Source organism: Bos indicus x Bos taurus, chromosome 22 (assembly GCF_003369695.1).
Source record: "Bos indicus x Bos taurus breed Angus x Brahman F1 hybrid chromosome 22, Bos_hybrid_MaternalHap_v2.0, whole genome shotgun sequence".
NCBI lineage: Eukaryota > Metazoa > Chordata > Mammalia > Artiodactyla > Bovidae > Bos > Bos indicus x Bos taurus.
In genome coordinates, this window is record NC_040097.1 from 28,212,648 (window position 1) to 28,239,277 (window position 26,630).

The window sequence follows — 26,630 nt, forward strand, 5'->3', positions numbered from 1 at the left end:
AGAGTCTCATCTTTGTCACACAAGTTTAGTTTTTTTCCCCTAGACCTCTGTAATATTCATTACATACTTGTCTCAGTGGAAGAAACAATTACCCAGGTGCTACGTCCAACTGCACAGTGTTATCTTTTAATTAACCTGTGTAGCCTGTTTTTTTAAGTTAACCTAGTTTGAGAAGTGACAGCCTCTTGGGCTGTCTAAATAATGTTCGTCACTGCTCCTTGTTGGGCCTATTCAATCAAAAGAATAGTTCCTGGTGTGTGGTCCAGCTCTCCAGAGCTGGAGAAACTGTCTCTGCAGCCATGATCCTTCTCACAGCCTCAGGACTGCAACTCATCTTCCTAACCACAGTGCCCAGAATTGTCTCAATATATTAAACACAGATTGATACAATATGTTTTCTTCTTTCAGTATTTTCCTGTAAAAGCTCTTCTGCAACTCCACCTACAGACCCTTCTGCCAACTTATAATATCCAGTGTTGGGAATATGTAGGCTAGTGGCATACTCAAATATCTGCTGAGGGGTCTATGAAAAATGCCACATTTCTGGATGAAAATGTATCAGAATGTAATCAAATCTCTGGGGGCTTCCCAGGTGGCTCAGTGGTACAAGAACCTGCCTGCCAATGCAGGAGGCACAGGAAACTCTGGTTCGATTCCTGGGTCAGCAAGATCCCCGGGAGGAGGAAATGGCAGCCTAAATGAAATCTCTAAAAATGTGCATGTCCTGACATTAAGCAGTGCTATATCTTGGAAATTATCCTACGAAAACAGTTGGATATATGTATAAAGATGTATGTGTAAGGATATTCAAGGCACAGCAATTTTTTTCTTTGATAATATTCAGTAGCTAGAAAGCTACTAGAAAGAAACCTCATGCTCAATGACATGAGATTGGCTTAATGAAATTACCTTCAGACATTAAAAATGGTGATGTAAATATTTTTATGGTACTGAGGAGGTGGCCTTTAACTCCTATTGTTAGCAAATAATAAGTTATCCAAAAATATACATACCATGAATATGTATATATTTGTAGCTTAGCACAAATAAAGTTTTATCTGCAAACCTGTGTGTGTACAATTTGTGTCTGTGTCTGAATTGTGTGTGCCCCTTGGTGGTATGTGCACAGCCTAGGTCTGGATTGATAAATACTATGGTTTCCTTTTAGTGACTTTTCCCTATCTGTATATCACAGATTTCTGCAATCAATCTTAGTAACCTTATAAGAAACAAAAAAGAAACAAAAATAGCAGTTAATACATTAAAAAAAAAAATTCTGTCTAAACATCTTTCAAGAGTTCAGATAAAAGAAGATTAAAAAACCTTTGGGAGCACTGTTTCAATAAAGAAAAGCCTTGCAGTATTAATTATTGAATAGAAATGATGGAAAAGGTAATGTGGAAAGGAGCAGAGAGAACAGGGAAGAGGTACCCTGTGACTGGTAACAACATCCCAACTCAAGGCTGGGAGCTGTGGGTGGGAAGTGCCGCCCCATCCAAAAAAAAAACAGTGAATACTGCAGGGCATCTTCCCTCCCTGTGGGGGGTGTCAGAGCTCTTTGGAGCTCCTATAATAAGTAGACAATATCTGCTCATCCTTACAGCCACCTCTCAAGGTAAGCATGCCTCAAGGGTGGTCCCTGGGGTCAAAGTCTTACCCAAGTTCAAAGCTGGGAGCCTTGAGTTAAGGTCATGAACCCAGGTGTGCCCTCTGCCACTCCCCTTCAGGGGCTCACCAGGCCAGAGCAATGAGAGAGCCATGAAAGCTCAGAGAGAGGCACAGCTGCTGTTGTGTCAGTGACCAACGCAGGAGCTTGGAAATGTCTGGGCAGAACTCTGCAGAAGAATGGGGTCAAGCTGGGCTGTGCAGGCAGTAATGAGAGGACCGTTTTTAGGAGCCAGAAGTGAGCCTCTGTGACTGTCAATTATGCAGGCTAGATGTTTACAATGAGCAGTCTAGCTTCAGGCCAATATTAACTTCTGTTCCTATTACTATCAGATTAATTGCATTTTGTTGCTTTTTCTAAATACACTTCAAATCAGAAAACCTATAATTCAGCAGTTAGTCATTAAAGAAGCGGCAGATCTACAACTGCGTTATCTGAAGCTCATCTACAAAATGAAACAAAAATCCAAGGTTGGGATTCCTTTTTTGGTATGATAAACAGAGCATTAATAACAAGTAACAAGGACATGATTTCAAAGTATAGGAATGCCTGAACTGAAAAATTCTTTAGATAACAAGGGAAATCAAGGCAAATAGACGAAAGAGGATTGAAGGAACGTGGGTAAATTTGCATTTTAAACAACTGCTTTCTAGAATACATAGAAAATATGGTTGCAAAAACTTTCATTTCAATATTAGAGAAACCAAGAAACATACAGATCATGTTTATGTTAGGATGCACTTGTACAAAGATAAGATAAGAAAGGTTTAAAGGGAGTTAGTATAATTTCAAATTATATTTCCTATGTACTTAGAGACTATAAATATGCGTATACATATACACATACACATAAATAAAATAGTCTTCATTTTTCATTGTCCCTCATGATCACATGCTTTTTACATGAAGTTGATAACAGCTGATCAATAAAACACGGTTTACATCAAATGACCAGAGAGTTGTCAATTTTTAAAAATCCCAGCCTCTCTTGTGGGTTGCTGACTTCAAAGACATGCATTAAGATTATTAAGCAAGTAATGATTGATTTATTACATAACGTTAAGAAATGTTTTCTTTGAAGCACAAATTAAAAGGTCACAGATGCCCCAATTTTTCTCTGGGTTGAGAGTTAAAAATGCAGAATAGATCATTTTGCTGGCCGTGAAGGACACGTGAAGGGGATTTGAAGTAACTCTCCTTTCCAGGCAATATTTTAATGAAATGCTTAATATTCAGCAGTGGATTAATGAGGCTGTTCTCTATTTTCAAACAATGGTGAACAATTAAGACTCAATCTTGAAAACAAATTGACACTGCTTGTTATTTTGTGACGGTATTAAAATGACCATCACTGGAGCAACTGGCATTATTTAACAGGACGGAAAATAACCATTGACACACCAAGCAATTCAGTGGAGATATCTGAGGGGGGAAAAAAAAGGTCTGTGGCAGCTGCTGCTCCTAGAAATAAAGCTGACATTTTAGGATGAAAGCAATTTGACCAGCTGAAACCTCGACATGCTGTGTGCCACGTTCAGAAGTCACCCAAAATACATGCCAAGGTCCTAAACATTCTCCAAAAAGCCAGCAAGCTGTGCAAGTTCTCAGTCCTGGTTTCAAAATACTCAGAGGACGAGATGGGTGTGGATCTTTGAAGAGCTCAGACTTGCGAATGGGAATGGAATTAATTAGCCCCAGGAGTATAAGAAAAATCATACATCAAGTGTGGGAAAAGAAATCTATGTATGGAGATTAACTGGGAAAAACTGACCTTCCAACGGAACTCAAAATTCAATCCAAGACAGTCACATCGCCTAAATAAGCAGGAACTAAATACACTGCTCAGCAGACATATATCAAGCTGCACACAGAATAATAAATAATCTCAGTTTCTCGGTTCCTTACTATGGAAAACGAGGATAAAATTTCAGCGGTCAATGAGAATGAACTATTTTTTCATGCCCAAGACTCATAGAACCTCAGGGAACTTTTCTTACACGTTTATTAGTAGTAATTGTGTTTACCTATCTTCCCCAAGGAACATTCTTTCTAATTCTACTTCTCAAAACTCCAATCTTTCCTTCCCAGGTTACAAAGTTATTTAGCTTGTTATTTTAGATAACTTCTATAATTCAGTCCTGGCCTCCCCCCTCCCCCGCCAAAAAAGGTAAAGTCTACATGGCCAAATTGATGGCATGAAATGATAGGTTTAAAGAACAATTCATTATACTATCAAGATCTTGGCATGCCAATTGCTGAAAAGACTATTTTGAGCTGTCAGTTCTAAAGCACATATTTTTTCATTGACTGACATGCCAAGTGGTTGATGGAATAATGAATTGTTCCCACTGACATGACCATCACACACAACCCTTGGGCTCCATGTAGCATTTTTCAAGGTGATGAATAACACTGCCACTCTTTCCATGGTGGTTCAAACTAGGAAGGTGAGGTCAGGTGTGGGGACTGGCTGAAGAGGGGGATGAGGGTTTAGGGGTGGAGGGAAGGGTGGGATGAGGACCAAGGACATGGGAAATGTCAGCCTGTCAGTCAGGATGGTGGGGCATGTTTTACATTTCTCAATTAAAAACATACATGAGTCCACATTTTACACGATTGCAGCAAAACAGCCCCTTCTGAATAGTATTTTGCTTTCTTGCTTGGAAAGGGTTTTGTTTTTTCTCTTTTTCTCTTTTTTCTGACCTCATCACTATTTTCTGCTACTGCATGCAACTCAGAAACTCAATTTCTCTAACTCAGAGACAAGCAAGGCCACCAGAAGGCAACCAGATCAAAAGCATGTGGGTGCTGTCCTCAGCACAGGCTCAGTGCATGTTCCCAAGCTACTCTCTGCTCCTGCAGTATCATCACACACCCCTGTATCACTGGGGTGGGCCAAATCTAAACCCTGCTGTGAAGTCCTGCCCCAAGGGCACGGAAGCAGAGCCCACAGCCAAGGTCAGCTCCAGAACTGATGGGGCCCCATTGTAACCATTGCCAAAAGCCCCCCTGATTCATACCAGTCAGCTTCCTAATCCCAAATTAGGCAAAAATGCGCACCCCGTTACTCAACCTACAATGCCCCAATCAATCACCTACCCTTCCAGCAAGAACCTTCTTTGTCTCGAGGCTATAAAAATTGGCTACTAACCCAGGAAAACTGTTGGCTCTCCCAAGGCTGTCAGGGGGTCGGCCCGGTGTGCTTGCAGCTTCCACATTATCTCTGCCCTTTGTTCTTAATAATCTCATTCTTTTTTGCAATTCTGTGTTTGGAAATTCTCTTTTATTTTATTTAACTTTACAATATTGTATTGGTTTTGCCATATATCAAAATGAATCTGCCACAGGTATACATGTGTTCCCCATCCTGAACCCTACTCCCTCCCCATACCATCCCTCTGGGTCGTCCCAGTGCACCAGCCCCAAGCACCCAGTATAGTGCATCGAACCTTTTCCAACCCATGTTCAGACTGCCACTTCCTGGCCAAAGAAGCACCTTCTGAAGGCCTGCAGACCCACTGAGCAGACTTGACGGGAGCTCCTGGTGATGTTAAGGGGCAGGTGGACAAAATGCTGAATATTGACAAAAGTCACCAGCCACATAGGCAGTAATGCACTAGGTACTTCTCATTCACGTCAAGAACTTTTTTCTATGTATAAAGGATAGGCTTGGATCTTCACTGAGACAAATCTCTAGTTTCTCTATCATTTGCAAATGATATGAGTTAGTGGTAAAGAACCTGCCTGCCCATGCAGGAGATGTAAGAGATATGGGTTCAATCCATGGGTCAGGAAGATTCCCTGGAGCAGGGCATGGTAACCCACTCCAGTATTCTTTCTGGGAGAATCCCATGGACAGAGGAGCCTGGCGGGCTACAGCCTATGGGGTCGCCAAGAGTCAGACACAACTGAAGCGACTTAGCACACACACATGCGTCCAAAATTTATCAAGAGCTCATACAACTGGACATCAAAAAAAACAAACAACTCAATTAAAAGATGGGCAGGAGATCTGAACAGTCATTTTCCCAAAGATGACATACAGATGGCCAACAAGCACGTGAGAAAATGTTCCACATCACTCATCATCAGGGAAATGCAAATCAAAACCACAATGAGCTATCATCTCACGAAGACTGTCACTAAAAATAACAAAAATAACAAATGTTGGCAAGAACATGGTGAAAAGGGAACCCTCATCAATTACTGGTGCAAATGCCAACTGATACAGCCACAGTGCAAAACAGTATGGAGATTTTTCCATAAAACTAAAACTTGAACTACCATATGACCCAGCAATTCCACTCCTGAGTATATCTCCAAAGTAAATAAAAGCATTAATTCAAAAAGATCTACACACTGCAATGTTCACAGCAGCATTAGTTAGAAGAGCCAAGACATGGAAGCCACCTAACTGTCCAATGACAGATGAACGTTTAAAGCAGAGGCAGAATACCACTCAACCATAAAAAAGAAAGTTTTCCATGTGCAGCAACATGGATGGACCTGGAGGGTATTACAGTTACTGAAATAAGTCAGACACAGAAAGACAAACACTGTATCATATCCCTTATATGTGAAATCTAGAGAAAAGAACAAGCTAATGTATGTAACAAAAACAAAACAGACGCACAGATATGAGGCACCAAAAGAGCCATTACCAGTGGGGGGAAGGAGGTGGGGAGGGGTAAGCTAGGGGGAGGGATTTCAGAGGCACAAACTACTATGTATAAAATAAACAAGCTGCCAGGATATTCTGTACAACATGGGGAATATAGTCAATATTTTGTAACAACTGTAAACGGAATATAACTCCTTTTTTGGAATATAACTTGTAAACTGTGAATCCCTATGCTGTACACCTGAAAACATTATTATACAGCAACTGTACTTCAATTTAAAAAGCAGTGGGGGGAGGAGCAGGCTTGGGGCATCACTGAGACAAACCCTAGTCCAGGCAGAGCCCTTCTCAACCATGTGCCCCTGAGCGATAACATCATAGATAACACCTGCCTCAAGTTCCCCTCTCCCTCCAACAGACAGCAATTCACTTTAATTCTTTAAAAAAAATAAAATAAACACAGCTTTGGTGTGGGCCCTGTACCAAGGTCAAAGGACAAAAATCTTCAGAACTGAGCGAGCCCCGTAGCAACTGTTGCCATGAGCCTCTGGGTTTAAACCAGTCACTTCACTGAACCCATATTAGGTAAAATATCCACGCTATTACCACCCTCTAGCATCCTAACCAATCACCTAATGCCACCCTTCCAGTAGGAATTTCTTCTGTCTTGAGGCTATAAAAATTGGCTACTGGCCCACAAAAGGGGTCGGCTCTCCCACGAGCTGGCCCACTGCTCTAACACCATCTCCCACTCTAACAAACTCTAGTCTCCTCTCATTCCGCCTCATGTCTGGAAATTCTCTTCCAACCCACCCACAGACCACAACATTTGATTTCCCCTCTCCACCTCCCCAGAAGAACCTCTCTCCTGGCAGAGCGACCCCTTGGCCACCTTACATAATTGATCCTTGGGCTTACATATTAATATGTGCATGTATTTGCATAGATCACATACCTTTTGCCCTTTAATCTCAGACTGAAGGGGCAGAAGCAAAGTTCGGATGTAGGTAGCTGAGAATTCTGAGGCCAGGAGAAGGCAGGCTGGCTGGCAGGCCTTTGCCGTTGGTGAGGTTCTCAGGTGATGCTGACGAAACCACTCAGTGGGAAGCAAAGTTCAAGTCTGATAGCCCTGGAACCTCTGCAACTTCTGTCTGGGGGCCGCTTGGTCTCCAGGAGTTTTTCCACCTCACAGGACTGTCAGTCCATCACTGAATCAAGCAGACCTCAGCGGCCACTGTCCTCAGGGTCTTTCAGGCTCAAGTTGTCAACTCCTGGAGGTTTCTCCAGTGCTCACGGGCCGAGGACCCAGGCTTCCTGTGGGTCTGCGTCTTCTTCCTCCTCGTCATCTGCCTCCTATCCTCCTCCTTCCACCTCCCAGCTCCTCTCCCAGCTTAGGAATCCTCCCTGGGTGCCAGACCCCAGGTGTGCTACCTTATTTTTGCCTGCGAGGAACCTTCCCTCTCACCCCAGGGCAGGGCATCTCTTGGTTACAAGATCCTCCCCTTCCAGGCAGCCCCACTGTTTATCCTTACACACCCTCACCTGCGTGATTACCTGATTGAGATCAGGCTCCTCTATCCTCACAGTTGTTTGTGCCACGAGGTGCCATGCAGATACAAGGACCAAATACAGCCTCACAACCACCTTCAGGTTGGTCCCCTGAGTAGTGTCCATTCACAGATGAGAAAACTGAGGCTCCCTGAGTGTCAGTGGCTTGCCCTAGGTCTCTGGGGTAGTCAATGGTAGGCCAGAGTCCGTCCCTTCCACTGCTCTGCCACCCTGCTCCTCATCATGGCTCTGCAAAGCTACTTTATGTCCTAAGACTTCATGTGTTTGCACTTGCCTGACATCATTTCCCTGCAGAGGATGGGGGTTGGGGGGTGGGGGTGGCAATCTCAGGAAGTCTGAACTGAGTAGGGGAAGTAGATGTTATCCCCGGGTCCTATGCGGCCACTTCCAATGGACAGCCCAGAAGAGTCAGCACTGAGTCTGCTACAATGTCTTAGCACCAAGGGTGACCATGCATATCACCATGCCAGTCACTAGGAACCAACAAGTCCAAACCTTTCTGTAGGGTTCCGGACCGGCGGTCTTTACTTTCACCAAGAGCGCAGACGTTCGTGGGGGAGCAGGGGCTGCACTGGGTCCTTGCACCTACAGGCTCTTCATTGCTGTGTGTGGGCTTTTGCTCTAGTTATGGCGAGCGGGGCTAGTCCTTAGTTGTGGTGCTCGGCCTTCTGGCGTGGCTTCTCCTGCTGGTGGAGCACGGGCTCTAGGGCATGTGTTCTTAAGCAGTTGCACGTGCAGTCTCCGTAGTTGTGGTTTGCGGCTCCAGAGCGCAGGCTCAGCGGTTGTGGGTCCTCGCTCCAGGGCGCAAGCTCAGTAGTTGCAGCGCTAGGGCTATACTGCGCAGGCTCAATAGTTGTGGGGCACGCAGACGTAGTTGCTCTATGACAGGTGGGATCTCAGCTCCCGGAGCAGGGAGCGAACCTGCATCCCCTGCATTGCAAGGCGGATTCTTAACCACTGGACCACCAGGGAAGACCCCCCAAAAGCAGACTTACAAATGCTAATATTTGGGGTGGGGGGGTAGAGGGGGAAAAAGATGAGGAAGAAGAAAAAAGAACTAAAAAAGCAGCAGCAAAATGATAAAAGGAGACTGTAAGATGCTTCCCAGCTATTGGCCCTTCTCACCAGTCTCAAGCATAGCTGGAAAAGAATGGGCGCCTTTCTCTGCCTATTACTTTTATTCCTGGTCCCCCAGATTTATTGCCTGCACCAAGTAGCAGCCATCATAAAACTCTTTTCAACAGACTGCTATTTGAATTGCAAAAGTATGACTATCCAAGAGCATATAATCTAGTACAAAGTCAATATGATAGTATTACCCAGCAATTTCTGAAAAGCAGCTTATTTGCATAGACACCTGCCAGGCAGAATGGAAATCCCATCTGGGCTCCATGTCTCAGTGTGGTGATGGCAGTAAGGACGCGCCACCATCACATCTTACTTTTAATTTCACAGGCAAGAGGATGCATTGACATCCTTGTGAACTGCAGGAGGAAAAACTCCCGGGCCCGTTTCCACCAAGTGAACCATAAACACTTCTAAAAGCATCTTGTGTAAATTCTCTCCCTGAGAATGTTGCTGAATATTCCCTGCGTTTTGAAAAACGATGCGTAGATAAAGATATTTCTCTGGAGGATTTACATTTTTCTATCAGTGCAGAATGGCTTTCACTGTGAATTGGCGCTTTCGTGCTTTTCTCCCTGGAGGGGTTGCTGCAGTAAGAGACATACCGGCTTCCTCAGTGTTTGCATCGTCCTCCTCAGTCTCCCTCTTCCGAAAGCTTTTCAATGTTATCTTGGCCTCTTCCTGCCTTTTCTTTGACCTGTACAACGTGTGTCTAGTAATTCCCTCCTTTCACTCTTGTCCTCGGCTTTATTTACTGCCTATCCACTTTAAGGTTTTCTTCTGAGACTTAGGAACTTCACCTTTAACTTCATCTCTGCTTTGCTGAGTCCTCATCCAGCTGTCTCATGGCAAACTGGCCTGATTTCTCAGGCACCATTATTTAACCCAATGCCCAGCTCCAATTTCTACCTAAGATCATTAAGGACTTCTACATGTGCGTCCTTCACATTTACTTCTCAGATTTTTCTGGAAACTACCATTATTTTTTACCTCTGCTTGTCCTGCTGATCAGTCTCAGCTAGAGAGGCGATGGTGTGACGGGGCCGCAGTGTGGCATTAAACTTGGAATAAGAATGTCTGGGTCCATGTCCTCCCATCACCGTGGTGTTGGGTGGGACAGTCACTCCTGGAGTCAGGCATGGCTGTGTGGGTTAGGTTCTTTCAGGCTGGAAGAGGGCACCCAATGCATGACCTGAATGTACAAGTGGCCTCACGAAGAACTGAAGAGCAGCTCATAATTGTACTTGATACAAAAAAAGCACCAATAGCTCAGATCTGGTGTCTTGGTTCCAGAAACCTTGGCATCCTCCTCACGTCTTCCATCCAAATGGCCCTGCCGAAGGTCGTTTCTTTACCCTTTATCCTACAACCTCCCGACTGGATAGAATCGGCTCAACTACTGACGCCTGGTCCAGTCAGTTGTGATCGGGTAGCACTACTGACAGAACTCACAAACCGGGACCGGCTTCATGCTGAAAGCACTGCCTGTTACCCATTCCCCAGGAGGGGAGAGAGCCGTGGCCAGTACTGAGAGAAGCCTGCCTGGAGGGGGATTCTTGTAACAGCAATCGTCAAGCTCCCTGAGAAAGAGACCCAGTGGTCAAATGAATCTGGAAACAGCGCATATGACCTCTTCCTATTTAGAAACTCACAGTGGGCACTGGTGTGTCAAAGGTGGGGATAAACCCTACAAGAAACAACTCGACTTGAGGCAGTATTTCCCTGGTAAACTGTTTATTATGCAACATCTTAAGGATACCCAGTGGAAGAGACTTCGACAAATACTGGTTTAGACCTCCTGACCTATCTACTGCCAAGAGCTGCCACTCTGTCCTAGACCAGCAGCTCCCAATCCCTGTGCAATGGGACACCTGGGGACATTTGACCAAAGAGAGTCAGCTGATGGTACCCCTGAGAATCTAAATAATTTCGTGTGGGGAGAAGTCTGGAGATTGAAAATTTAACCGCTTTCCAGGTACTAGAGCTTTAAATAATAACAATTCTATGTGTTCCACAGTATAATAGCATTTATTGAACAGATAGTATACACCAAGCCCTAAATGAGTGTGACTTTATTTTTTTTACCCTTGAATCTACCCTGCCTAACAGATATTGCCATCAATTTATGAGAAAATTGAAGCTTCATAAGGCTAAGCAACAAACCCCTGGTCACACAGGTGCAAGGGATGTGCAAGGCTGAGGAGTCAGAGCCCTCTGATTCCTAGAGCTGAATTCCTGAGTCTACAAAACATGCTTCTCCCAGGAACTTTCTCTCTTGGTCTGAAAGTTCTGTTACTGGTGGGCAGTCAACAAACCACAGTGAAATGAACAAAAGCCACAAAGGATCTCAAGGTCCTTTTCAGCAAAGACATCCCCAAATACTGCAATGCACGGTTGTAAAAACAAATAATAGCAAACACCTGGAGAACTGCATGGGTCAGATTCACATCAAGACTCGATATTAATACCCCTTTGTTTGTGCTAAAAATTCCTCTTTAATTAACACGGTACCACTCTTGACATTTAGACCTCAATGAACTCCTTCGTTTACACTGGGCTTCCCCGTTGGCTCAGTGGGTAAAGCAGCTGCCTGCCAATGCAGGAGACATAAGAGACGCTGGGGTGGGAATATCCCCTGGAGAAGGAAATGGCCACCCACTCCAGTATTCTTGCCTGAAAAATCCCATGGAGAGAGGAGCCTGGTGGGTTACAGCCCAAAGGGTCGCCAACAGTCAGACATGACTGGGCAAGGAGACACAAGCAGGAGAACTCTTCCACTTACAGTCTGGTTCTGCTCAATGGTAACAGCACTTACATATGCAGTAACCTATCAAGCCCAACATAACAAAGAATTTAGGTCCTAAAAAGGACTGAGGAACTAATGGGCTATCTAGAGATCCTACAATAGAGCTCTCTACCCAAGAAAATTCCTTCGCGTCAATGAGACTGCATTCCACTGAACAGCTTCTGTCACTAGAAATCATCTTCCCAAGACCAAATGCTCTTTCCACGGGACGATCAGGAGATGGTACAAAGGGTTCAGGAATTGGCTGCAGCTAAGAAATTCCACACTTAAATCTGAAAACTGTCCAGGATAATTTTTCCCACTTTACCTCAAATCAGGGATGGAAAAAATACATCACACACAGAAGCAAGGCCTTACTCCTGGCACTCAGGTGTCTGGAATCTACAATGAGATTATTATACCCAGGGTTTCAGAGTGCAGAGAGGCCATTTGGAAGGGCTTGACTGCCACCTCATGGTTAAAATGTGCATTACCGTCCAAAAAGAGGGCCCACATAATCGCAGCCAAGCTCTAAGCCACTTCTTCCATGATAAGCCTGCTTATGACATCTTATGCCATGCCCCAATAAGCTAACAGAGGAAGACGATATTAAAGTGTCTGGCAATAGCCCTTGGTTGTGAATATAGTATTCTGAAAGACTGGTTTCTCCAAGGCAACCATACCTGATCTGATTATTGCTCTTAGTTTCAAAAAGCAAGTGTTTTTCAAATTCTCTCTCCATTGAGTGTGTATCAGAGAAAACTATATTGTAACTACAAGGAATAGCCTAACACCAGGACTACTTTCTCTATTTTCTTTTCCACCCAACTTCTCTCTTCTCTTTCCTTCTTTCCCTCTCTCCTTCCCTCTTTCCTTTCCTTCCTTTCATCCTTTACTTCCTACATTACCTCTGTTTAAATTCCTTCACAAAGAAGGCCCTATATCCAATCCACCTATTACTTATTAGCTGCGTGGCTTTGGGAAAGTTTCTTAACCTGTTTAAATATCCCAAAGAATGTCTTTTACGTTTGTTAAAAGATTAGAGGTGGGACCAACAAAATATAAAATGGGACAGAGAACTCATATGGCCCACAAAGCCACTCTCACCTTCTACCATATGAAGTACACAGAACTGTCTTCAAGGAGTCTTTAAAACAAATAAAATCTGAATCAAATGAAGCCTTAGCTATAACTTTCTATTGGCAGGCAGTAGAAGAGAGCATGGAACACGCTGAATGGGAACATCGCTCTATGGACGCTGTAAAGGGCCTGGGAGATCCACCCACCACCACTGCAATGGGAATACTGACCACTGATGGATCACACCAAGCTCCTCTCCAGGAACTGCCTTCAGCTGAAGAGAGCTGCCCTGCTGCAGAATACAACCCTCTGGAGAAATGCCGGTATTCAGGGATTCATTGCTATGAGGATCCCCAATGCTTACAATCAGCTCTACAGTGCCCTCCTGTGGCCTCACTTGCAATTGTGTTGCAGCTAGACGGCTCCCTCCACCCCAGTCTGGTCCCTTTACTTCCTTCCAGGTGTCCATCAAGGAGCATCTTCCCCAACAAACCACCTGCATACAAATTTACACCCCATAGTCTGTTCCCCAGGGTACACGACCTGAAACATTTCTCCAGAGTCTCTTTCCAGCATAATAGCTACAGTTCTCCTCTTCAAAGTCAGGCCATTCCTCCTGTTGAGATCCCTTCAATGACTTCCATCTCATCACTTTCAAAGGACAAGAGCCTTGCCATTTACACACCAGGCCCATTACCTCTTTGACCTTATCTCTTACTCCTCTGCCCCCACACTGGCTTCCTGGCTGTTCCTCAAACATACTGGGTACCCTCCTGCCTCAGGACCTTTGCACATGCTATTCCATCATCCTGGAATACTCTTTGCCAGCTATCTACATTGCTTCCTCCTTTAAGTACTCTAAGTCCTGACTCAAAGGTGACCTCAACAAGGACTTCCCTGACCCTCTACCTAAGCGTGCTGGACTCTACCTCCCCCCAGAGCTCCAGAGCCCTCATTCCTGTTTTAGTTTTGTCCATACCATGCTTGTATCAACATCCAACACACAGTATATTTTCCTTATTTATGTTAATATCTGTCTCCTCCATCAGAACACAAGGGCCATGAAGGCAAGGGCTTTTTTCTGTTCATCTCACTTCTGTATCCCCAGAACCTAGAGTAGAAATGTACACAGTAGTTGCACCATCAATATTTACCACATAATCTGGTATATAAATGTAGGACTATAGATGTGGAATCAGAAGCCATGTGATCTTTAGGGAGGTCCCCTAAACAGCATCTGACTTTTGTCACATTAAAAAATGGGAACAACTAAGTTGAGTTTATACAGATTATGCAATATACCATGAAAGCATCACATAATAAACTGCTAAATAATTATAAGGTACAACTTTTCCTTAAATTGAATTGTCAGTGACCTACTCAATTCATATAATCTGGAGTGACCAGATTGCACACACACAAAAAAAGGCAAACATCTAACATTCAGACACAGAAAATCCTGAAAATAGTCTGGTGTTCAAATAAAATATAAAAAGATTTATTCCAAAGCCATATCCCAAATGTACAAACAATGACATGCATCTCTTTCAAAGACTTAATAAAAAGAGCAGTCTTTACATTTAAAATTTTATAACAATTTGAAGACCTTCTTTTGCTTCTATCAAAAAGTCTGATAAAAGTGAATTACATAAAGTACCTAGCGTATTTTCTCATTTCTATAAAACGTACTGTTTCTTTGTGAAATATGCAAATGTAACATTTTATTATGAAATTGTTTTCAATGTCTAAAATTCTTGCTCATCTACAGAATCACATTGCCAAACACTTCTTAAAATGAGGTAAGAAGATAAATGCTGAAACCTTTTTTTTTCAGGCCATTTTTTTTTAGATGTTTCTGCCTCCCTGACTAAACATGCAACATAGCCCTGACAATTCCTTTCACGTGAATGATCTTCTCAGCGGTTACTCAGTATTTTGGACAAAGAACAGCAGCAACACCAATCATTTCAAAAGTCATGTTGTAAGTCTTTTTAAATATTGTAAAGGTCTCAAATCAAAGCTACTGCTACAGTGATTCATTAATTCATTTACAGATATTTTAATAAATATTCCTAAACTCTAGAAGATTGTTGATAATCCTTTAAAGCAGAAGTCAGCAAATGTGTTCTGTAAAGGTCCAGATAATAAACATTTTAGGATTCTCAGGTCACTTGTCTGCTGTATGTTCTTTTTTCTTTTAACTACTCTAAAACATAAAAAAAATTTTAGCTCTGCTGTACTTTGTTAATCCCTTACTTAAAAAAATAGAAGTTGCTAGTCTCTAAATGAGATTACTCAGTGTTAATAAAATGTAAACTTCACATTTTGCAATAAAATAAAACCGTGGTTTCCAACCACTAAATTGAAGGTTCATAAATAGTAAGAAGTGAGTCTCACTGAGGGAGTAGGGGTGGCTGTCAGATACTTTTTAATCTATGACACTCTCTTATGGCTTCTTACTCATTTTGAACTGGCTAATTCACGTGTGTCTTTACCCTTTTTTGCCTTTACTTTTTTTATAGGGGAAAAAAAATCTCTACTTGTGGCTAACTTGAAGTTTGCAAAATCAAACACTGGAATAGTTTCATGCTAAAAGAGGTAGACGGATACACACAGGTATATGCACTTACAAATACGTGCACAATGAAACCACTGTTTCATACATAAATGCTCTCCACAGCTAAGAAAGAGCCGGTGGGAACCAGCTAGAAGATACATAAAACCGTTCTAAAGAATGTTCTCATTTGCTTTTATCATACGTGGTTGTTACACGTGGGGAAAACATGATTTGCATATGAAATATATGAATATGAATTCAGGAAACAGCATGATTTATTCAGGTTCTGGATGAATATAACCTGCCGTTGACTATAAGGATATAACAGAGAACTCGTTTGGACTCTGATAAGAATAAAATAGATCTATTTATAATACTGTTTGATCTATAACACAGTCCTATAGCTTGGTACTGAAAACCACAACTCTGTGTGTGTGTGTGTGTGCGCACGCACGCATGTGTGCATGGGTGTGTTGCATGTTTTCCTTTCCAACTATGAACAGTAGTGTGTGTGTGTGCATTGCATGTTTTCCTGTCCAACTATGAACAGTGCTACGAACAAACTATGGCAAATAAATGAGTTGTGATTTTACTCAAACATATCATTATCAAGTTGGAAGCCTCTAAAATGATGATCTCATGGTATTCTACAAAAACACTTACAAATTCTAAAACTAAGAAAGTTGCAAACTTTGGCATCCCTAAGAAAAAAGCTCAATGATACCAGTGAGCCCAGGCCCAATTTTTGAACTATAAAAAGTAAAGTTTTCAGTGCAAAATAGTATCTTGATAAATAGCAATGACACAAAAATCAAACAAAACACTTAAAAGCTATAAAAGACATAAGTAATATCCTGAAGGCATTGTATTGGTATTTTTTTTTTAAAAAAACAAAAAGATGATTTGGGGCTAGGAGATAACAGGCTGTTTTACCTATTTAACTGTGAGGTGAGTCTGGGTGCAGGACTGCTCAAAAACTCCCTTTTGGCAAAAAGACTGAACAGATTTACAACTCATCATGTTTTTTCTTAAACGGCCACTTTGGGTGTTGCAATACATAATCTGCAGCCTGAAGGACAAGGTACATAAATTCTTCTACATCAAAAGAATAGTTGGTAAACTTTGGATGCTCCCCCAGAGTTGGGTGGTGGCCCTGCAAAAATAGCAAAAGACAAATTTGTAAGCTGTTAAGGATGTGATTTTCTGAACAAGAAGAAAATTATTTCACTTTGGTCAAAGCAACTATTTTAATTTATGCTCTACATCAGAGGCTGGCAATTTTTTTCAGTAATAGGCCAGATAGCATGTACTTTCTTCAGCTCTGTGGACCACACAGTCTCCACCACAATTATTCAACACTGCCACTGGAGTACTCAAGGAGCCATAGAAAACATGTGAACAAAAGAGAAGGACTGTGTCCCAATAAAGCTTTATTTATAAAAACGAGTGGAGGGCCAGATATAGCCCACTGGTCTACAGTTTGCAGATCCCGTCTCTAAATAATTTAACAGATCTCTCTAGTCCCAAATTTCATGAAGGTCACTTTTCCACATAAAGACAGAGAATAATTAATTTCCCCTCTCCCACAAGTTTGCAAATATAAAAAATAACAACTTATGATTCCAGAGAACAGTTTTATCTTTGGATTGAAGTTTAAAGACAATTTGCAATTTAATTAGACACTTTAAGCCAATTAAAAAATAAAACAAGATGAGTTCTGTCATTGAACTTTACCTTATCTTGAGGAAAGACTTTGTTCTGCCTTCGCCAAGTGATGTAGTGGACACCTCTCAGCCTAGCCAGGTCCAGGTAACAACGTTCATCTCCACAGTTGTACCTAAGGACACAAGGACATCTGTACATGGGGCTTTGGCCTGGGATTTTTGACCAATCCACAGTTCTTTGGGGAAAAAAATTCACCTCCCAAATATGTTCTTGCAAAATATTGTATAAACAGTAAACAAGAAAGAGAGAGAGATTCACGTTCATAGCAGCAGCATTCACAATAGCCAAAAGGTGAAAAGAATCTGAATGTCTATCAACTGACAAATGGATAAATAAAACATGGTACATAACCATACAAGGAATTATGCTAATAAAAAGGAATGAGCACTGATCCACGCCCCAAAATGGATGAACCTTGAAAACATGACACTAAGTGAAAGCAGCCAGTAAGAAAAAGCCCACGTACTGCATGATTCCACTTCTGTGCAATGTCCATAATGGTAAATCTACAGAGGCAGAAAGGAGATTAGTGGTTTCCAGGGGCTGGGAGAAAGATGGAATGAGAGTAACTGCTGAAGAGGACTGATTTTCCCTGAGGGGCAATGAAAATATTGTAAAATTGTGGTGGTGGTTGCAGAACTCTGTCAATATATTAAAAGCACTGAATTATATGATTTATATGAGTGAACTGTAGTATGGTAGATAAATAAAACTGGTTTATAGAAACACACACACACAAGAGTGAAACATTATTTTTTAAATATTTTCATAACTAAATCATCTTAACTTTCAAAAACCAGAACAGGATTAAAGAATGGAGGGGATTTTTATCAACAGGCCTGTGAACTTAATATTAACTCCTAATAACCCCAGCTTGTGCATATGAACATGGCCTTGGGGTGGGTGGGTAACACATTCTCCAAAAGAAACTGATCCCAGGACTGTTGACCTCCAAGGACTGAAATGTCTCAGTGACATTTCTTTTCTTCCTTCCTTTTCCTCTTTCCGCCCCTCTCTCTCAGGGAGAAAGGAAGAACTAAAACAGAACCCACAATTATCTAGCTATTTCTCTAACATATATATTTATTTTTAAAGGTTTTTCAGGGTGTTGAAAGTTCATGACAACTTTTTTTCTAAATAGTCTCTCATTTAAATGCCAAGTTATTTTTGAAATACGACCACAAAATCAAGGTATTTAGATGCAAGGGGAAGAATCCGTTAACAGTAATCACGGTTGGTATCCAGAGTAGAATTATTAAAGGAGAGAGGTCCATGTCTCCACAACCACCCACCGAGTTAGAGCAACGCTGTGGGAAAATTACTTTCACCTGAGGCCTCAGTCTCCTGTGTGTGTATATGGAATCAAACAGGCCCATGGAATTGTATGGTGCCTGTGAGCACCAGGCAAAGAGGGTGGCTTATGTTTTGGAGCTGTGTTCTTCACTAGAAGTACAGATACTCAAACCCTCTCTCTTTCATTTTAAGAGAAAACACACGACATAAAATTTGCCATCTTAACCATTTTAAGTGTAGAGTTCAGTAGTACATACAGCTCACTGTTATAACCAATCACCAGAACACTTTCATCATGCAAAAGTGAAACTCTGTCCTCATTAAACACTAAGTCCCCCTTCACCTCTCCCACCAGTTCGTGACACCCGCCCTTCTACTTTTTGTCTCTATGAATCTGACTTCTCTACGTACCTCATGAAAGTGAAATCATACAGTATTTGTGCTTTTCAGAGTAACATTTCACTTAACATAATGTCCTCAAGGTTCATCCCTGTCACTGCACAAGACAGGATTTCTTTCTTTTGTAAGGCTGAATAGTATTCCACTGGGTACGTTTGTGTCTGCATCACATTTCATTTACCCGTTCCATAGTCAATGGACAATTGAGTTTCTTCCACCACTTGCCTAATAAGATAACACTGCCATGAACATGGGTATGCAACACACAGGTTCTCTTTTCACACAGTCACTACACTGATGGCAGGGAGAGGCTTTCAGTTGACAAGCACACAGGAATGCACTCAGAGGAAGGAAACCACAGATTCACATCTCCTGAATCCTGCTGAGATGGGGGAGGAAAGGGTTATTTGCTCGCTAAGGATGCTAATCGCAGTCTTCAAACTTTTAGGTCTTTTTTTCTTTTCTTTCTAGATGTATATATGATGTGACTTCTTTGTAATAATTAAGCCTTTTGAGGCTCTGAATGAAAGTCTCAGCAAGCAGAAAAAGCATTATCAGCTACCTCAATATTAAAGTGTCCCCAAATACTTACAGTTCAAACACCGCAGCCCAGTCTGGAAGGAAAAGCAAATGGGTAAGACCAGCTCCATGCATTCCAATAAATATGTCTGTGTTATGCGTGATTCTCAGCTGATCTAAAAACCCAAGTTCCCTGTGAACATAATGAACAACAAAAGAAAGGGGAGGAGAGGGAAAGTACTGAGTTGAGTAAGCTCACGATTCATGGTAACAACATTTATACAAGTGTCTTTCCCAGTTAAAAGTACATTTCTTCATGATATTTGCCAATTTCAAGCCTACTTCCATAACTAACAGCTTACTTAATAAATAAACATTTTTTCTAAGTTAAGCTTGCCTTCTTTAAAACTTGCATGTTCTTATTTTAGAAGGAAACTTTTATACCTGTCTTAAATGGAAGACTAATAACACATGACATAAAACTGTAAAAATGGGTATAATCAAGCTAAAAAACATTATTCCAAGGTAGGTAGGTAACACTACAAGGCAAAGCTCTGATCCCAAGGCTCACTCTTTTTTAAAAAAGTGGAATTAGCAAGCATTACAGTGATGTTATGATATATTTAGCAACCAACTGAAAACTATTTCCTTAAGATCATACAAGAACTTTTCAAAAATAAAACAAATTCTTGCTTGCATGATTTGAGTTATTCAATTGACATCTGTGCACCGCTAAAATTATCTCAGATACCATGAGGGCATTTTCCTGCCTGTGCAACAGATGAATCCACAATTTTATGCGTGCTGGTCTTTGAATTCAAGACACTGAAAGATGTGCAAACTTTGAAACGAAAGTAAGAGGCAAAAGGTCCACGAATCAAGGTAAATTGCAAGTGGTTAAACAGGAGATGGTAAGAGTAAACATTGACAGTTTAGGAATCAGTGAACTAAAATGGACGGGAGTGGGAGAATTTAATTCAGATGACTATTATATCTACTACTGTGGGCAAGAATCCCTTAGAAGAAATGGAGAAGCCCTCAGAGTCAACAAAAGGGTCCGAAATGCAGTACTTGGGTATAATCTCAAAAACGACAAAGTGATCTCAGTTCATTTCCAAGGCAAACCATTCAGTATCACAGTAATCCAAGTTTATGCCCCAACCACTAATGCCGAAGAAGTTGAAATTGAATGGTTCTATCTAGACCTACAAGACCTTCTAGAACTAACACCCTAAACAGATGTCCTTTTTATCAGAAGGGACTGGAATGCAAAAGTAGGAAGTAAAGAGATACATGGAGTAACAAAATGAAGCAGGGCAAAGGCTAACAGACTTTTGCCAAGAGAAAGCAGTGGTCATAGCGAACACTCTCTTCTAATAACACAAGAGACGACTCCACACATGGACATCACCAGATGGGCAATATTGAAATCAGATTGATTATATTCCTTGCAACTGAAGATGGAGAAGCTCTATAGAGTCAGCAAAAACAAGACTGGGAGCTGACTATGGCTCAGATCATGAACTTCTTATTGCAAAATTCAGACTTAAATTGAAGAAAGTAGGGAAAACCACTAGACCATTCAGGTATGATCTAAATCAAATCCCTTATGATTATATACTGGAAGTGACAAATAGATTCAAGGGATTAGATCTGATAGACAGAGTCCCTGAAGAACTATGGACAGAGGTTCGTGACATTGTACAGGAGGCAGTGATGAAAACCATCCCCAAGAAAAAGAAATGCAAAAAGGCAAAATGGTTGCCTGAGGAGGCCTTACAAATAGTTGAGAAAAGAAGAGAGACAAAAGGCTAAGGAGAAAAGGAAAGAAACACCCATCTGAATGCAGAGTTCTAAAGAACAGCAGGGAGAGATAAGAAAGCCTTCCTAAGTGAACAGTCCAAAGAAATAGAGGAAAACAACAGAATAGGAGAGACTAGAGACCTCTTCAAAACAATGAGAGATACCAAGGGAACATTTCATGCAAAGATGGGCACAATTAAGGACAGAAATGGTATGGATCTAACAGAAGCAGAAGATATTGAGAAGAGGTGGCAAGAATACACAGAAGAACTGTACAAAAAAGATCTTCATGACCCAGATAACCATGATGGTGTGACCACTCACCTAGAGCCAGACATCCGGAATGTGCAGTCAAGTGGGCTTTAGGAAGCATCACTACAAAGCTAGTGGAGGTGATGGAATTCCAGCTGAGCTATTTCAAATCCTAAAAGATGATGCTGTGAAAGTGATGTACTCAATATGCCAGCGAATTTGGAAAACTAAGCAGTGGCCACAGGACTGGAAAAGGTCAGTTTTCATTCCAATCGCAAAGAAGGGCAATGCCAAAGAATGCTCAAACTACCGCACAATTGCACTCATCTCACACACTAGCAAAGTAATGCTCGAAATTCTCTTCAACAGTACATGAACCAAGAACTCCCAGATGTTCAAGCTGGATTTAGAAAGGCAGAAGAACCGGAGAACAAATTGCCAACATCTGTTGGATCATAAAAAAAGCAAGAGAATTCCAGAAAAACATCTACCTCTGCTTTATTGGTTACACTGAAGTCTTTGACTGTGTGGATCACAACAAACTGTGAGAAATTCTTAAAGAGATGGGAATACCAAACCACCTTTTTCCTCCTGCAAAATCTGTATGCAGGTCAAAAGGCAACGAACGGTTAGAACTGGACATGGAACAACAGACTGGCTCAAAACTGGGAAAAGAGTAGGTCAAGGCCATATATTGTCACCTTGCTTATTTAACTTATATGCAGAGTACCTCATGTGAAATGTCAGGTTGGACGAAGCACAAGCTGGAATCAAGATCTCTGGGAGAAATATCAATAATCTCAGATATGTAGACAACACGACCCTTATGGCAGAAAGCAAAGAGGAACTAAATAGCCTCTTGATTTGGCCACCTGATGCAAAGAGTTGCCTCACTGGAAAAAACCCCGCTGCTGGGAAAGACAGAAGGCAGGAGGAAAAGGGACACAGAGGACGAGATGGTTGGAATGCATCACTGACTCAATGGACATGAGTCTGAGCAGGCTCCAGGAGATGGTAAAGGACAGGGAGGTCCGGCGTGCTGCAGTCCATGGGGTCGCAAAGAGTCTGACACCACTGAGTGACTGAACAACAAGAACAACAGCCAAAAAAGTTCACTGAAGTGAGGCTGGGAAGAAATGCTGGACAGAGTCTAATACTCTGATAAATAAAATAGAATCCAATCTCTGAGTCCCACCCACCCAAAGTGAAGAAAAATAAATGAACAAGATCTGTTTGCTCGAAGAAGGGGAAGCAACTTTCCTCTTCATCAGCTTCTCCTCTTTGAAGAGCTTCCTCTCAGGACGGAACAGAAATCCCGCACCTGCACGAGGGAAGGAAGACAAAGGCACCACGTGCGTCTCACACGAGGTACGTGTGCCTCAGTTTCCCCGGGACGCCCACTGACACTGAGGGGAACAAGGGGCACTTGTCCAGGGAACACATCTGTGACTGGTCATTTCTGGGAAATGCCTATAGATCAAAACTCACAAAGCTCAACTATTATGTTTCTATCGCATCCCTCAGGTTGGCAAGGTCTGAATTTACTGTCACTAACCCTGGGCTCTCTTCTTGCCTCTGCACTTCCTCAGGTGGCAGTGAGGATTACCATCGGGTTAGTGTCACCTGTCAGACAGAAATAGCTTCAGAAACTTCACAAGACTCTTGAAAGAGGAAGATGAGCCAGAGCAAGGAAAGCATTAAGAATACGTGTCAGTGCTCGCAGACTTAGATTAACGAACTTATGGCTGTTGGTGAGAAGGGACAGTTGGGAAGATCATGTATGGACGGTTATACTAAAATGGATAACCAACAAGGACCTACCATACAGCACATGGAACTCTGCTCAGTGTTATGTGGCACCATGGATAGGAGGGGAGTTTGGGGGAGAAGGATATATGTATATGTATGGCTGAGTCCCTTTGCTGTCCACCTGAAACTACCACAATATTGTTCATCGGTTCTACCCCAATACAAAATAAAAAGTTTAAACGTTGGGGGGAAAAAAGACTAAGTCTCAACAAACAGCTGCTGTTCTTGCAACTGCTATTTATTTGTACTTAGTGTCTGCTGTTGGGACATGGCCATGCTTCCTCCATAACTGTCTTCCTACTTTTAAGCCTAGTGATCCGTTCATGGCAGGTACCTGACAAAGACTTGTTGTGTAAATGAACAAACGTGTAACGAATGAGGTGCTAAATGCCCAGGCTTACTAATAAGTTTAAACCGAACCATGTCAGGCACTGTATGTTGGTAAATGTGTACTTTTTAACACAGAAAAAAGCTGTTAAATGTGGGAAACAACACTATGACTGTGGGTGGGGGAACAGGAGAGAGAAAAGTTTTCATTTTCCTTTGGAACTTTTCTATACTGCTTGACTTTTTCAATCAAGAACATGTATCACTTTTATAGCCCTATAGTTTCTACATCAACAGGGGTTACGTAGACAGGGGTTACATAACATATAACATATGATATAGTATGTGTATCAACAGGGGCTACATAAATGGTAAATTCTATCTTTCTAACTTTTTACTTGTGTTAGAATTTTAAAGAAAATGTAAAAAAAAAATTTCTCACAGCATGTGAGACCTTGGGTCCCCAGCCAGGGATCTAACCCATACCTCCAGCATTAGAAGGCAGAACCACTGGGGAAGTCCCAAAAATGTAAATATTTTATAAGATTTTTTTTAAACCTCATACTGTTCAATGAACCTCAAATTATTTCCATATGACTAATCTTAGGCCAGAAGATGAAACCCAGCTGCTAACCGGGCAATTCAGATTTATGCCATTTTTTAAAATTTGGAAGTACTTGCTAGTTTTAAGATTTTTTTTTTTTAATGTGGACCATTTTTAAAGTCTTTATTGAATTTGTTGCAATACTGCTTCTGCTTTATGTTTTGATTTTTGCGGGCCACAAGGCATGTAGGATTTAGCTCCCCAACCAGGGATTGAACCAGCAGCCCCTACATTAAAAGGTGAAGTCTTAACCACTGGACCGCCAGGGAAGTCCCCCAGTTGCTGACTTTAGAAATTCAGAAATTTCAAATGAAAATAGGATTCATCACTTCTCTTTAAAAAGGGATAGTGTGGCAACATCAGGCCTGTCATAGCGGAAGAACTTCCGCCCACTAGACTTGGCGTCCTCACCTGCCCACTTCATTCACTGATGGTATCTGCTTGTCCCTTCCAGATCCACAGTGCCAACACCTCCCATTCACAAAGCCCTCCCTCCTCTCCCCGCCAAAGGATGAGGAGGCTCTTCCTTCATCCAAGCCAAAGAGGACAGGATCTGCCCAAGACTGGATTATTACTTACTTATACTTATAATCAACAATCTGGACCTCAAATGTAGATACTGTTTTCAGTGCATTTACAAGCTGGGGGAAAAAAGAAATATATTTAGAATTTCTTTTCCTTCCTTCTCTTCAGTTTTATTTACCTTGAAGTCCTCAAATTTCTTATTTTTCATGTAAAGTTATGTTTCAAGAATTAAATCCCCTTTATATTTTCATACACATATGTTTCAGTTTTAAACCTTAACTGAGTTCAAGTGCAGGCTCCACCTCTGCATTTTAGGGAGGAACACACCACCTTCCTAAAATTGCTCTGCACTGGGCTGCTATGAGGATGAAAGGAGAAAATTCATAAAAGCAAAGGGCTTGTCATAGACACACGTGAAATGCTACCTTTTAGCTACTGTTATTCTAATAGTTAGTCCCTCAACTTTCAATGTATATTCACTGGGCACCGACTTTGTTTCAGAATTTTCTTCCTACCCAATATATCATTTCAGACAAACACCTAGTGCTTTGGAACCTCATCCACCAAAAATACTAAACTTCTGGCAGAAAAAAATTTCAACATCTCTACATAGAAAAACAACTATACTTTTAGCAAAGAGAAAACAACTAAGCTCGATTAATTCATCATCACATCAAAAGCATCGCCATGGTTCTCTAGGTCCCTCACAGATAAGCCATCTTAACCCAATACCTCGGATCACTGCTTTTCAGAAGCATTTTGTATTTGTATCCTGCCTTCTCATGTGTACACTCTGATTGCAACAACAACAGGTACAGAAGCATCACTGACTCTGCACTGAAATCATGCTGGCATTTCCAAGTGCTTTAGGTATATGTCACTTCCTGCTCACAAATACCATACCAAGGAAGTATTATATTATACCCATTTCATAAATGATGTACTGAAGTCTTAGAGAAGGTAAACAACTTTCCCAGGATCTCCCGTATAGCAAGTGGCAGGGCCAAAACTAAATCTAGGTCATCTGACCCCAGAACCTGCATTCTTCGCTAGTGCACTTCCAGTCTATCGCTTATAAAAAGCAACCAGCAGTGGCCCAAATCCAATCCCATCCCCCATCACACACTCACAGAGTTATAAAGTAGAAGTTCCTCTCAGTGGCCAGTCCCTGGACGCCCACAGATACACTGTTTATAGCAAGTAATTGAAGGAGTGAGGAGAGATTAAAATTCCACTTTCCAGGGGAGAATTAATCAGAGGGCATGAGCCCCTGTCTTATAATGAGATGGGTCTACTTAAAAGGAGTCACATGTCTCCAAGGATCCCGAAGGAAGTGTGCTCTCTTCCATGATTTCTAGTCAGACCAGAGACATGGCCATATCCCTTCCGGAATGATTGTTCTAACCTTGAGTCTGGGCAAGACTGCATGAACCATCATTTAAAGAGGGTATCTAGGTTTTGTTATCTATTCACGAGTCAAGGAAAAGGGAAAAGTGCTTTCTTCTCTGCCTGGGAGTTCAGGGACACCAATTCTGGGAGCAAAGCAACCAGTTGGGCACACGATGGCTTGGGGTTGGAGCTAAATGACCAAATCCTGCCTTAGGGCAAGAGCATCCAGGCGACCTGCGGGGCTGGATGTGAGAACGTGGACGGCTGCAGAGCAGCACCCACTGGTGGCACCTTTCCACTGGACTTTGCTCCAGCAGTTGACCGACGGACAGGGAAGGAAAGTGGTTAGCCTCCGCCCCCGTGAAGCTGGGTTACAGCTATGGAGTGTTCTCTGCCTATGAAGTAGGCTCCCTTCCCTCCCCCACCCCGCCCCGTTACTCTGCTCACCAGCTGGGTGAACTTGGGCATGTTTTTTTAACCTCCAAGGTTCAGTGTTCTCGTTTAGAATGGAGAACAATAATAAAATACTGATATTATTGGTCTGCTGGGAGAGTTGAAGGACAGGCAGAGGGAACACATGCT

At 42.0% G+C, this 26,630-nt stretch overlaps 1 protein-coding gene across 4 annotated transcripts in view; it reads right to left on the reverse strand.

The window, feature by feature from the left end:
- Positions 1-14,322: 14,322 nt before the first annotated feature.
- The window catches only part of EOGT (EGF domain specific O-linked N-acetylglucosamine transferase), a 41,737-nt gene continuing 29,429 nt past the window's right edge, over positions 14,323-26,630 (reverse strand). For all 4 annotated transcript variants that reach the window (XM_027522839.1, XM_027522836.1, XM_027522838.1 and 1 more), the window contains exons 14-17: positions 24,714-24,775; positions 19,413-19,532; positions 17,138-17,240; positions 14,323-16,556 (exon numbers count right to left, since the gene is read on the reverse strand). In XM_027522839.1, the coding sequence (XP_027378640.1) occupies positions 16,410-16,556; positions 17,138-17,240; positions 19,413-19,532; positions 24,714-24,775 (432 nt within the window). In that variant the 3' untranslated portion in view covers positions 14,323-16,409. The remainder of the gene's footprint in view (positions 16,557-17,137; positions 17,241-19,412; positions 19,533-24,713; positions 24,776-26,630) is intronic.